The sequence below is a fragment of the Anser brachyrhynchus genome (assembly GCF_964034855.1).
Source record: "Anser brachyrhynchus genome assembly, chromosome: 2".
Taxonomy (NCBI): domain Eukaryota; kingdom Metazoa; phylum Chordata; class Aves; order Anseriformes; family Anatidae; genus Anser; species Anser brachyrhynchus.
Window position 1 is genome coordinate 7,728,646 of NC_137695.1, and position 14,196 is coordinate 7,742,841.

The 14,196-nt window shown below is 42.4% G+C and overlaps 1 protein-coding gene across 10 annotated transcripts in view; it reads right to left on the reverse strand.

The window, feature by feature from the left end:
- The window catches only part of KMT2C (lysine methyltransferase 2C), a 197,773-nt gene that overhangs the window by 137,619 nt on the left and 45,958 nt on the right, over positions 1–14,196 (reverse strand). For all 10 annotated transcript variants that reach the window (XM_080578524.1, XM_080578523.1, XM_080578526.1 and 7 more), the window contains exons 2-3: positions 13,743–13,831; positions 912–1,050 (exon numbers count right to left, since the gene is read on the reverse strand). In XM_080578524.1, the coding sequence (XP_080434650.1) occupies positions 912–1,050; positions 13,743–13,831 (228 nt within the window). The remainder of the gene's footprint in view (positions 1–911; positions 1,051–13,742; positions 13,832–14,196) is intronic.

The window sequence follows — 14,196 nt, forward strand, 5'->3', positions numbered from 1 at the left end:
CCTATTTAACCAGAACTCTCTGTAAGGAGGGAAGTGTCTATTGGAGCTAACAAGTCTGTGAGCAGGTAAAATATGAAAATGATACATGCAGAAAGTAAACGAAGTAAACTTTTGCGCATGGGAAACGTGCTCTGTGTCTGATTAGGAGGACGTAAAATGACTACATTATTCTCTCCACGTCTGTCAAAATTTAATTACACCTGTAAGTGTCTGGTAACTGCTAACAGACTGGTAACAGCAAGCTCTGCAGCCAAAGAGAACTGCTACTGGGTTAAAAGCTGTTAGCAGGGCTTCATCACAGAAGCTCTGCTAGAATTCTGTGATACCGTTTCAACAGCGATCACAGGCAGCGTGTTTTAATTTTCCCCAAATAATGTAATTACACGTAATTAATACTTTCACTGATTTTGAGGCAATTTATACTGAAAACAAGTTGGAAAAAAAACAGTAATGTTATTTTCTTTATTATGAATTCTTAAATAAGGAAAAAACATAGTAGAAATTGCAAGAGATTTTTTTTTTCTTCCTGAAAACATAGGAATACAAACTGAAACTTAAGAAACAATTGTATATGGATTTGCTTATACACCCTTTTCTCTGCAGGAACACTTCAGTAATCACATTTTATCTCCTATCACTTATATCTGTTTTAATTTAAACAGTTAATATGCTGTAATCCGAGGGTTTACAAGTGTAATCTGAGGACAACACTCAAGAAACATGCTTTTCACCTTGATCTCCCTCTACACTCATTAAGCCATCAGTCTCAAACACAAGAGCTGCCAGCACAGGCTGCCGTTACTAATACTTCAAAGCACCAGTAGCGTGTCCTGAGCCTGTGTTCCAAGCACTCTGTGCCCCGTTACTCAACTCCTAGCCCTGCCCCAGCACCCATCTCCTCGCTTACTCACCTGGTTTTCGCTTCGACACCAACAGAGGCGGTGGAGCTTGCAGACTCCTCAGACACTGAGCGCTGAAGGACTGGTGTTAGCTGCTTGGTGCTGTCCACTTCTGCTTGGGCATCTTCTTCTGCAGACTGCTCTTTGACTTCTGTTTAAAAAACAATATGAATAATTATTTAATTTGACTGTTAAAACCAGACCTGTAAGCAGGTGATGCCAACATCTATTTTATTTATAGGTAGATTAACCCACGTAATTGTCATCAGACACGACAAAAGTAAAGTAAGAAAACATTATCTTTCACACCTAAAACATGGAACTGAATGTTTGTGAAGTATTTACATACTGTAGCACACAATCGTGAATTGAAGATGTTCAATAAGCAATGAGGAATGGGATGGGGAGGGTTTTGCTCAAAAACAGCCTTTTCATACAAGGCTGCAGTTTTACATGCATTTCCAGCAAGCATCATGCAGAAGGGCTGCCAAAAGCAGCGCTCTCCTTCTCCCCTCACCTATTCTGCGCCTGCATTTTCATCCCAGACCATGTATCAGGATGACCACACTAACTGGGGTTATAACACACCTTTTTTTCCTCCCAGATTAGCTTTAACTCTGATCAACTCCCTGCTCTAGCTCATTCCTGATTACACTAACTCTTTGCCAGCACAAGGCTGGGGTGGTGAAAGAAGGAAGGAAATGATTTACGCCAGCTTCATGTCCATACTGAACTGTTGGAATATAAGCAGTTCTTGCAGATCCCTTTAATTTAGCTTAGTTGTTAGACAGAAATATATACATCCACAGCTGACAAAGCTTCTGTTTGTCTAGAAAATTTGTTTCTGAGCAGAAACACGAAACAAGTGGTCACTGTGTGTGCAACTTCAATTCTGCTCCCGTTTGGTCCTGTCCTTTGCACCGAGTGAGTCAGGCGTTTGTCAGGAGAGCACTGCAGGGCGTCGCTCTGGGCGTACCGGCACACAGAGGCACCAAGGAGCTGGTCAAGGCTGGAGAGCAATAAAACATGGTATATCTGCACTCCTCTATACCTTCATTTCGAAACCTAAGCAAGAACAATTACAGGTCTCCGACTGATGCTCTTTGGCACATCCAGCTTAAGACACTTTGAAAAACGATTAATATACGTTTCGCAAGGCAAACAAATATTGCAAAAGACAAATGATTCAAGTGGAGAATTGGATGACTAGAAGAATCTGTGACATAGGTGGGCACGCAAAAAAGCTGCTACAAAATATAATCTTACAAGAACAATAAAAGAGGAAAATCCTTAGGACAAAAGACTTCAACTCGAGGACAGCCTTTCTTGGTCTGTAATACTGAAATACACCCACCAGAGCAGATCGAGAAGGGGAAATCTTTCTCGTTTGATACAAAAAGATTTAAATAAAATTATTCTTTAACCTCAAGTGAACTCATTTAGGGAGACACTGTATAATGTTTAAAACCCTTGATGAATGCATCCAAAAATATTTAAGAGAACCACAAAATTGGGAAAAAAGTATAAGAAATTCCTGTTCCTGACTGGGTGTGCCAGGTATTTGAGCTGGTGGAAGCTGGAAATGCTTTACTTATTTCAGTCACGCTACTGAGTACCATACATCTGAAATGGTTTTGGACATCTGAAACATCCAAGAACGACTACCTGTCACAAGGCCAAATGGCTCACTTCAAAATCAGTCCACCAACCTGTCCTTAAAAAAAAGATGCTGGACAAACACTTTATACTAAATAAATGCCCTACCAGGAACACATTCCTTGCAACACTCAACAATATAGATATATCTAGAACAACAACACCTACAGACCAAAGTATCCTTCGTTTTTGGCCCATCTGAACAATCCCTACAGTCATTCCTGGACTAGGAAAAAGGCAATGTCCAACAGAGCCCTTCAGAACAATCTGTAGTTAGTTTCCAAAGCAGGTTGGATCTAAAGAATAATTTTGTGTAAGCAACCCCAAAATTTCTAAGCACAGACTTGATTAAGAGCACAAACTCCTTTTTATTAGGGATCAGAGGAGAGCTGTTGTGTGTCTTGGAGGGTGCGCCACTAGTTGTGTACAACTCATGGACACCTACAGGACAGGAAGATTCTCAATCTCAAAACAAAACCCGTAACACAGCCTGGGACACACAAAGTACTCAAGAAGACCCAACACAGCCTGGGACAGCCACGCATGAAGTGCTCAAGGAAGACCACCAGAAACCGTGGCCTTCCTCTGATTCACCACGTCAACTTTAATTAACCTAGTTAAACTCCAAGAAAGGAACTTTGCTGTGTTTTGTGCCTGCAAAAACTTTTAAGTAAGCAAAAATAATTTATTTCATCTCACTACACGTTAATGGACATCCATTACAGTAGAAGGGCAAAGTCTGTGCCCACCAAGTCACTCTCAAGAGCTCTGGATTGTGCAAGGAGACGCAGCTTGTTCCACTGCATGTGCCAACTACGTGAGCTTACAGCCTCATGGTGCTTACCCCTGCTGCTTGCTTCCCTGGAAAAGAAGGGACCCGAATTACACTAAATGAGATGAACAACATCTCGACTGCTGTCCCCGTAGTAACCAAACTGTGTCTCAATATGCCGTTGGAAGAGTGAAAACGTGGTGCTCACAGAATCACAGAATTGTAGGCATTGGAAGGGACCTCCAGAGGTCATCAGGTCCAACCCCCTGCCAAAGCAGGTTCCCTAGAGCAGGTTGCCCAGGTAGACATCCAGATGGGCCTTGAGTATCTCCAGAGAAGGAGACTCCACAACCTCCCTGGGCAGCCTGTCCCAGGGCTCCGTCACCCTCGCCGTGAAGAAGTTCTTTCGCATGTTGGTGCGGAACTTCCTGTCCTCCATTTTGTGGCCACTGCCCCTTGTCCTGATCCCACAGACCACTGAAAAGAGGTTGGCCAAATCCCTCTGTCTCCCACACTTCAGGTATTTGTAAACATTGATAAGATCCCCCCTCAGTCTTCTTTTCTCAAGGCTGAACAGACCCAGGTCTCTCAGCCCTTCCTCACAGGGGAGCTGCTCCAGGCCCCGTAACGTCTTTGTGACCTGCTGGACTCCTTCCAGGAGATCCCCGTCTTTTTTTGTACCGGGGAGCCCAGAACTGGACTGGATTCCAAGCTTTCTGACAGAAAATTCAGGAAGAACAGAGGTAACAAACTTCCTGAGTCAAGCTCCTAGGATGTGGGAGTCCCCTACCGGCATGGGAAAGGTGCCGGGGATATCCTTATCACCACCTCGGAGACGTTCCTGAAGCACCGGGCCTAATGCCCTAACTGCTTTTCACTGCACTTAATGAACTTCCATCAGACTTGGCTATGGCTTCCTACTTTGAAGTTTCTGGGAATGAAGGAACCATGAATGATTAATAAATGCGAGGCTCATTTGCAGATTCCTGTACAAGGCTTTATTTTGCATCCTCTTTCCATGCCTGCTTCTGTCCCACTTCAGGTCTGGCCCACGTGCAAGGAGGTGGTGGGGGAACCGGGAACTGAAGAACCTAATTGTGCAATTCCCAACTGTAAGTTCTTGATTTGTTGTTTTTGTTTTAACGTCACCATAATTCAACAGGAAACACAGCATTTAAAATGTTTATTGTTTGAAGAGGGTAATTCTTCCCCACCTGACTGGTGAGGACAGGAAGGCCTTCTTTTCTCAGGTACGTTAAGAGAAATCCCCCAAAGTGCAAGGAGGAAAGAACACCTAGGTGCAAGATAACTCAGCACATTGCCCATGAAATGAGGACCGGTAACACATGCACAAGCCCGTGGCATCGCACACAATGCCTCTTCAGAGACATGGTAACAAAAAGCTAGTAGCTACTTGGGGTGACAGATATATAGGAGAGAAGGAGCAGGATTAGGAAAAGTTACAGCACATGTATTAAATTTCTCTTTTAATTAACACTCACAGCATTCGCCTAAAGATGGGGCTTTGGGGTGAAAAGGTAAGTCTTAGGTTTTACATTAAGAAGTCATTCTCAATTTTCATATGAGGAAATAAAATCTCTCCAGAAGTTCTGCATTTTAAGCATTCAAAAATTTATTTCCATAACAGTTATTTTTTATTCCTCTTTCTAGAGCAGAAGACACCAAACACCCAAGGAGAAAAACACTGTACACCACTCTCATGACGACACAGAGTGCCCACTTTCCAAATACTAGCTGCTTTCCTTCCTTACGCTGCCCATAGAGATTTGTATCTGTCAGAACAACTGTGCTGCCACCTTCCTCTTTTCCTGCTCCGTCTTCAGACACGGGCAGAGGGCTCCTGAGGCCAGACGCAGGGGGCACGCAGGTTCACGGGTGGGAGCCCTGCGTTTCTGCGAGCTCATCGGGGGCACCGGGTCCCTTCCAGGCTGTCGCAGGCGTGCTGGGAACGAGGACACGGGGGATGGCTGCAATGGCGTTACGCGATCGCAGTTTTCTTTGGGGACAGGATGAAGCAAGAGTGATGAAGCAACACCGACTAAAGGTCTGAACTGCTCCCTTTTCTGTTTTCTAGAAATCACAAGACGCTATCCTGCAAGCCACCTGGGAAAGTCCACAGCAAGATAAGGCAACATACGTGCGGACTGCTACGGCAACAGGGCAAAGAAAAGACACCAGCAGATCCAAAAGCTGTGTTGTTTGTACTGGAGGGAGGGGTTGGGTGATCTTCATTTGTTTTTCAACATTAGGGACTGTTTTCCAAGTCTAAACCTGAAAATAATTTAAGGAGTTCTGCCACAAAAAAATCTCCTTTAAAATCTTACGAGACTATTCAGTACGTAGTGCTCCTGAGGGGGAAGGGAAGGGGGTATCAAAGCAGCTGTAATAAACATAAAATAAAAACCCTACCGCTGTTTAGGTGCGACGAGGTGGTTGTTTAACCAATTTACTGGTTGCTGTCAGACCTACTTGTAAGTTCGCAGCCAACAACGCACATGCTATGAGCTTGCAAAACCCCCAATAAGAGCAGAAAGCGTTACAGGCTGGAAAACACCAGTACCACCGCGTACAGCCGGGACATTCCAGGGGTCTCAGCTGTTGCTCACTGAGATGCTTTCTGCAGGAGGGAATAAGAAGTTTCTAACTAGCAGACGCAATTGTTATCTTTGCACAAAAAGGGGCACTGCTGCTGCAGATAATGCCTAACGGGACCAAGTGCTTTACACAGCCTTGGAGGGGGCTGCAGAAGTACCAGCAACACCAAAACGCTCCCGTTTTCGGTAGGGTAAACAAAGAAAGAAAACAGGTCAGTGCAGCAACAATATGGAAAGAAATCTTAACAAAGGGGATGTAAATTATGAATTTGAAATGCCTGGCTAGTGCCAGACGTTACCAAGTTTCATGGCTTTTCCCTACTCAAGAATAAAACAAGTGTTCACTGGTCAGGACACAGTTTAATAGAAACACTGCCTCACCACCACCTCTCCCAGTGCCTTAGGAACCATCACCCCCAGCAATCATTTAGGTGCGGAAACCAGCAATCATTTAGGTGTGGAAACCTTTCGTGTACTCTAACTTTGTATGTATAGGTTCTAACAGCCAGAAACAGGGGAAGAGGTTGATACGCTGAGGTTAACCAGTCCTGTGCAGGGCACCAGCAAGCACTCAGGACCCCAGAGCCAAGCCAAAGACAAAGACACACGGAGATGGCTGCCAGTAGCTCCTGCCCTTATGCTGCCTTCGTTGAGTTTGTGGCCATATATTCTTCTGCTAAAACATAACTGGGGAGTAAAGGGACAAAAGCAGACTGAAGTTTGAATGTGACAGTAATGGCCAAATGCACGAACCATTTCTCTATAGACAGAGGGAAACGTTCTTCATCTCAAGTCACCATTGCCAAATTCAATCCACAATAACAATATGTACAACCACCAAAAGTATTTTTTTCCCCCAAGTGATGCACCTACTGCATTTAAAGACCTCTACATAACCTTTATTCCCCGCTATCTGAAAGACACCACAATGCTTTACCTACTATGACAGCCATTACACATGGAGATAAGAAGAAAGCCCACATTTATTTTTTCGTCCATTTCAGTGTGTATGTTAATCAATTCAAATAGATGCATTTCACAGAGAAAATACCTTTGTGCAAATTTTATACCTGTTACAAAATGAAAACAAGGCTTTCGGTGTACGACCATCTAAACTAATAGATGTCATTACACACGACATATATTCTGGTTAACCAGCTACCAGTGATCTGGACTGAAGCAAGCAAGAAGTGAAATTCAACAGAACTCATCTGATTATTTTTCCGTGATTTTTTTTCAGGTCTTTTTGAAACCCACTGAAATTTTCCATGCCTGCTGCATCCAGTAGCAATGAATTTGATAATTTAAAGACATGCTGAGTGCAAGCGCACCTACCTTTATGCTCTGACCATGACCTGATGTCCCTTAAGTTTTGAGTTACCAAACAAAATGAATCATCATTCCCTGTTCATCTTCTCTCTATCAGTCATCATTTTGCAGGACCCTCTTAAATTCTTCCTCAATCACACAATTTCAGGCTGAAGTCTTTCAACCTTAACTGCTCCCCGCACGGAAGCTATTATTTACTTCTTATCATACTTAATGGCCTTCCCTGGACTTTCCCAACTACCGTTCATCCCTACTGGAGAAGGGGATGCACAACTGCATATAGCATCAATACGCAGTCGTGTCACAGATTTATAAAGCAACCGTTAAAAAAACAAAAACAAAAAACAACGCAACTGATGGTTCTTTCCCCTTATTCCTTTGCACCAGTGATTCTTACTATTTGATTTGTTTCTCCAGCGTACAAAAGCTACTTCCAATACTCAGCAGAACACCAGTACTACTTTGCTACTGCACAGCTACTCAGGTAGTAACGGATATTTGAGAGCCAATTTTTGTTTATACAAAATAAGGGTGGTTATTTTCCCCTCTGTGTTACTTTATATATATTACTTGTGAATTTTGATTTAGATTAGGTATTTGGAAGAAATCCTTCACTCAGAGGGCGGTGAGGCCTGTCCCAGGCTGCCCAGAGGAGCTGTGGCTGCCCCATCCCTGGCAGTGCCCAAGGCCAGGCTGGATGGGGCTGGGGGCAGCCTGGGCTGCTGGGAGGGGTCCCTGCCCATGGCAGGGGGTGGCACTGGGTGAGCTTTGAGGTCCCTGCCAACCCAAACCATTCTGTGATTCTGTGAATTTAAGATTCATTCCATTTTCAGTGGTCCTTCTTCAGTGCTCTGCAGGTGGGTATTTCTTTTATTACCCTGAATAAATTTTTATCACCAGCTAATTTTTTCTCTTTTTGTACCTGATCTGGAAAAGGGCTACCAGGGCAGATCCTTCCAGGGCTCCAGAGTCAATACGGAGATTTCAATTAGGACTGAGACCTAAATTTCTCTAGCATCTCTTCCACCAAACAAACTGAAGAGTCAGCCTCGACACAGCTTTCCAAAAAAAATGACACAGATCTACACCAAACAGCCCCATTTCCAGTGATTCTGTGTAAGGAGTGTATGACACACAAGATACACGCTACTATTGCAGAATACTGACTGGGAACGTCAACACAAATTCCCCTATTATGTTACTAATGAGCCAGCAGCAGCAGTGCTAAGAAAGGGAAGGCCGAATATGCTGGGTCCCTGAAAACTCCTTCAAAAATAATTTATTTTTTTTTTATGCTTAAAAAAGCATAGTTTGATACATAAAGTGGAAAAGCACTACCGAAGAAAATAAATAAATAAATAAATACAGGGTTGCATTTCAGAAATAGCCTCCACACTGAAAAACTGAGTGAGATGAGAATTTCTTTTGAAAAAACAGACTCCGCCTACTGCAAAATAGAGACACGAACACCTGAGGTATCAGTCAGATGGAAAAAAGAAATCAGATTTTTCTAAATGGCCCATTTTAAGTGTGTATGACAATGTTATTATCAACTAAGACAGTAATAATTTAAAGGAAAACATAAAAACTTCCTGTTGCATCTGGTTTCCTTATTCCATCCAAATTGCCAAAATAAGAAGAAAAATAAGAAGATGTTTAGAGTAACAAGATCCTTCTGTTCTGCCAGTTCTTCCAGTGCATGGACAGGTAGGAGACAACTGCACAAAGAGGGAATTACTCATTTTTTAATGAGTACACATAATATTAATTGCCTACAAACATACTTAAGTGTGTTTTTAAGCACATACTTGTCTCAGATATTTATGGATCTATTTAATCTATAGGTAATATCCTCAGTAGTGTCAATTCTTCCTTTCATCAGGTTTAGAAGTGAAAGACAGTACAGTGATGAAGCCTAAGCAGCTGCCTGAAAAGCACAAGGTGGATTTCAAAATCTTTGCTAACAGGTTGATGAGAGCTTTTCCCATCGATTTACTCAAACCAGGCCTTCCTCAGACGTATTTTACTTTTTCCTAGTGCGAGGCTCTGCTCAGTATGGTTCATACTGCTACAAAAGATGGTGGGTAAGATACTGCAAGAAGAAGTGCCTTTCAGGCTGCTTCAGAGTTCGAGAGACTCTGAATTTATCCAAAACTCTCTGGCAGCCTCTACAAGGATAACTTCCCTTCACTGAGAAACGTCTGGTTCTGGTACTTCTGTCCTTTGTCCAGGGACAAAAGACAAAGAAGATTTACCTTCAGGAAGATTTACCTTCAGGAAGTTCACACGAAGCCCAACAAGAAAGCAACCGGGCAGGCAACGTCCCTGGCTCTGATGATGAGGTTACTGAGGATGATGATACAGGCATTGATAAAATAACCTGGATTGCTTTATGCATTATCACTTCTGAAGTCTCCAAATAGCAATGGGAAGTAAGGGTTTGTTATGAAGGGTAATTTATTCTAAGGATTGCTTGATGTGGTACAGATAGTAAACAGAATACCCAACGGATTTACTATGAGTTTCCCAAGAGACTCAGAAGTTAAAATAAACTTACTTCATTGCACTTCTCCCAGATCAGAGTCTGAATCCCAGCATTTTTATGTGACACAAAGGCAGGAAGAATTACAGACTCTACGAGGAGTTGGATATTTTACAAGTGTTCTCAAAAAGGAGAGGGAATAATAAAAGAATTCAGTTTCAGTGAATTTAAATGCAGAACCAAGAAACCGCCAAGCACAGAAATTTGCTGAAACTAATAGAAGATGGCAAAAAAACTGAACCAAGTGTTCATTAGTACCAAAGGGCCTCCAAAACTACAGAAAACTTCCCAGGACATACTCGTTATTTCTTTCTGTAGATCAGCAGTTTTATATCTGTATATATGTATGTGCACAGACAGGCACAATGCTTTCCAATGCTTCTATTTTTGGGGGGCATTACGGAGGTTCAGTCATCAGGAGTAAACTGCTTAGGCCAAGAGGAGCAGAACAAGAGGACACACAGTAAAACACCATATTCCACAATGAAGGGTGTTTTACTGAGAGCTAGGAAGGTGGAAGGTGCTGATGGGTCGAAGGTGTTGACAGAAGAGGCAACTGGCACAAAACCACAGAAGAATGTATATATATATATATATATATATATATATATTTTTTTTTTTTCTTCTTCTTCTTCTTCACAGTGTAGGTGGCCGAGCCCTGGCCCAGGCTGCCCAGAGGCTGTGGGGTCTCCTCCTTGGAGAGCTCCAAAAGCCGCCTGGCCATGGGCCTGGGCACCCTGCTCGGGGTGGCCCTGCTGGGGCAGGGGCTGGGCCCCAGGGACCCCGAGGTGCTGCCAGCCTCACCAGGCTGCGATTCTGTGGGTGCTAAGAGGGATGGGTAAGCTCAGGATCGGCTGGATAGTGAAATACCAGTGGAAAGTCACTGGTGGGAACCATGGTGAAGAAAAATGGGAGTAAGGAACAGACAACAGATTTGAAACAGCTGGAAAGGGTCGTGCAGTCACGAAATAAAATAGTCAGAAAAGGAGGAAGACAAGAAATCAGCAAGAGAAACAGGGCTAGCAGGTAAAGGGAAGAAGTCTATGCTGAAGCTGACAAGAACCTGAAAGTCTATTGATTCAGTACAAGCAGTTTTTGTCTTGTCTTGTTCGCTTCTTTGTTGTCTTTTTTGTTTGTTTAAGGAAAAGGTACAGTTAAGTTCCAAGTAGCTCTTTTTCCAAACTTCCCTCCTCCTTCCATCCTCAGGAATTCCATGCTCATTTCCAACGAAGCGAACATGGCAGAAACATTTGGCAGAAAATGGGCAAGGCTCAGAAGTCACTTGGTTGGCTGGGCTAACAAACCATACTGAAACGATCAGGGAACACGCCTTCCCCTGCCTCGGTTCTAATTCTGCCTCTTTTTACACACAACACCGAATTTTGTTCAGGGCAGCAACTTTTTTCCTCTGCTGCAACTGAAGTCCCTGCACCCTACCATTATTTTAAGAGTCGCTTCAGGAAGGATTTTAGCCAGAAAACACCTCTTTAGTCCAGGTGGGAATCATTTTAATATTTTATTAAAATAGCGCTTCAAAAAAGGGAACCAGTAATACTAGACTCCATAAATAATTAAAAACAAACAAACACGCACACAAAAAATCCTGACTATTCTCCGCACACAAAACAAACAATGGGAAAGCAGCTAGAAACGCAGAGACGAAATATGTCAGAAGTTGCACATCAAGAGGATTTGAAGTTCAAGTGATCTCATTCCGAGCTTTAAGATATTACTATATTATGTTTTGGTTGCCAACGACTACACCAAATTGCTGGCAAGCCCACCGTTCACACAAAAACAAAACAAAAGACCTTTTTAGTCAGAGTAGAAATTCCCAAACTGGACCACAAATGCACTTCAGTTTGAGTAACACAAACTGGGATTTCTCCTTCTCCCACCCTTGACTGTTGACACAGCTAAACTTAGAAAAGTTTCAGAGGCAGCAACCTTTCCAATTAATACAATTAAAACTCTATCAAGTCACAAACTGTTCAACTTTTAATTGTGATTGTGTCTCTGCCACGCTGAGCAGTTTGATAATGGGATTTTCACAACTATGTATTTCTGTATGTAAAATGTGCACAGATCTCTGTTGAGAATCTTTGTTAATAATGAAATGTAAAGCCAAAAATATATAGCTATCACCAAAATCCTGGAACAGTGGTGTATCGTCAGTTGTTTAGCTGGAATTACTTGTGGGTGGTTTTATTTTGTTGTTTTAGTTTTCTTGCTTGCTTGTTGGGAGGCGATGTTTAAATATATTTAAGATTTACAGAACTTACCACATACAACCACTTTCTGTCCCCTTCTCTAATTTCCATGAAGCTGTTTCCTACCATAGGAAGAGTAATGAATGGAACAGAGGACACATTTAGAAGTAGTCTTCCTTTACCCTGCTCTGTTTTTCTACAGGCAAAAACCTGCTACCACTTATTTAATTTCAACTTTAATAACTGGTAATTACCTACTTGTAGAAGCTGGAAAAGACCATCCGGGTTCACTACCACCAGTAGCTTATTACCAGGAGCAGAAAAACAACTGACAGAAGAAAACGATGAAACGCTCTTGTGTTCAGCTTTCATCTAGACTCTCTCCACAAACCATTAACAACACTTAAATTCAACAGAAGTTGTGACTAAACACTCGTGACGCTCCCAAAAGCGTAGAGTCTTGGGTAAAAAGCCTTCTCAAACCTGTTCACGGCATCTACCAAGTCAGAAGCCAGAGACCAGCATGGACAGCCAAAGCTCATCCTCCATCCACTTGAAGATTTCAGCCTCCTCTCAGAGCTTTAACCACTCCAACCCTATTCCTATATGGCATACACAAAACCTGGCTGCAAAAATGGCTCTTCTGAGGTCCTCTACTTGTTCTCCCTATAAATCCACACTAAGCGCAGACTTTCAACTTCACATTTGAAGACTTCACAACTCTGTCTGCTTTACTTACCAGCGATAATTGACAACTCCTGTAACTCAGCTGGCATTTCCACGCAACTGCCTCCCTGACCGCCAGCTTCTGCTGTTAGCGTGTCTGTGCTTTCTTCTCCACTTTGCTCATTACACATATAGGGCTACCTAATTAAATTTATAATCCCTTATGTCTCGGTGAATTTTTAAGCTTTATTTCTGTCAAAATCTACGAACTTCCGCCAATTGGCCGTGGCTTCATCCTTCCTGGCAGGTTTCATCCTGCTACATATATTCAGTCCCCGGTTAAAAGCAGGCAAATGGCTACAGACGTGTGCCTGGCAAAGACATGACAGTTCTTCACCACGGCCTTTATCTTGCGAGTTAGCTCATCTGCTCGTCTCTTTAGACTCTTAACCTGCCAGCACAGACTTCACAAACCGTTACAGCAGTGCTCGATCCAGTGCAATCCGAGCTCTCTGGTAACTGAAGCATTTGAGCACCATCAGAACAAATATTTACGAAAGCAGGAACCGATTCTTATCTCGTTTCCTCAGCAGCAGTAGGAAGCATTAACGTTAGGTTATCCCAGTTATCCTCTGGTATATAATCTGAATTAGTTAGCTGAGTTAGCTCAGAATTATTTAGCTGATTACAAGTCTGTTAGTAATACTGTATTTTGGCAGGTATTCTAAAAATAACAGCATCAGAGGTTTTATTTCTGCTAGATACAAACTTAAAAAAACAGAACAAGAGCAAACAAACAACAACAAACAGAAAGAGTCACTACATAACTACAATATGGAAAGCATCCCCATTACACTACTTAAAAGCACTAAGTTCAAAAAGCCTTAATTAACATAGGTTTAAATAATACAGCTTTTTTAGTATCTGCCCAAATGCATGTCTCATACTTCAAAATTAAATAAACGCTTCTTGCCTACCAAAGGCCCGCTTAATTAAATGAATTTCCGAGAGAGAAGCAGTAACCGGAGAGCACCAATGCCGTATTCTCATTACCTGTTTCCACAGTGTTTTCTGTTTCTGCTGCCTCCAAACCATCCATACTGTCTTCATCCTCCACTGCAGTTTTTCCTCTACTCCGAGGCCTGCAAACACAAGAAAGGAAAACTGTTTTTAAGCTGATAGGACTTTTTATTTTTAAATTTACCCAGGGTCTAAATAATTGCATTTTGGAGGGATAATCATCAGCACCAAACTGTAGAGCATTTAAGCCAACCAGTGATTTCAGTCTTGTACAGATTGAGTTTCCTCCCCTTTCTTCCTGTTTTAGGGAACGATCTCAAACAATGCTCACTTCGCTCAGCAGCTGGCCCCTTAAAGTTTCCTGATTATTATTACAAGAGAAGTTCTATCATAAACTTCTGATCAAAAAAAAAAATACATTCAATATTATCATTTTATGATGAGTGTCCTGCTTGCTCCACATTTGTTCATTACATAGGAGATACCT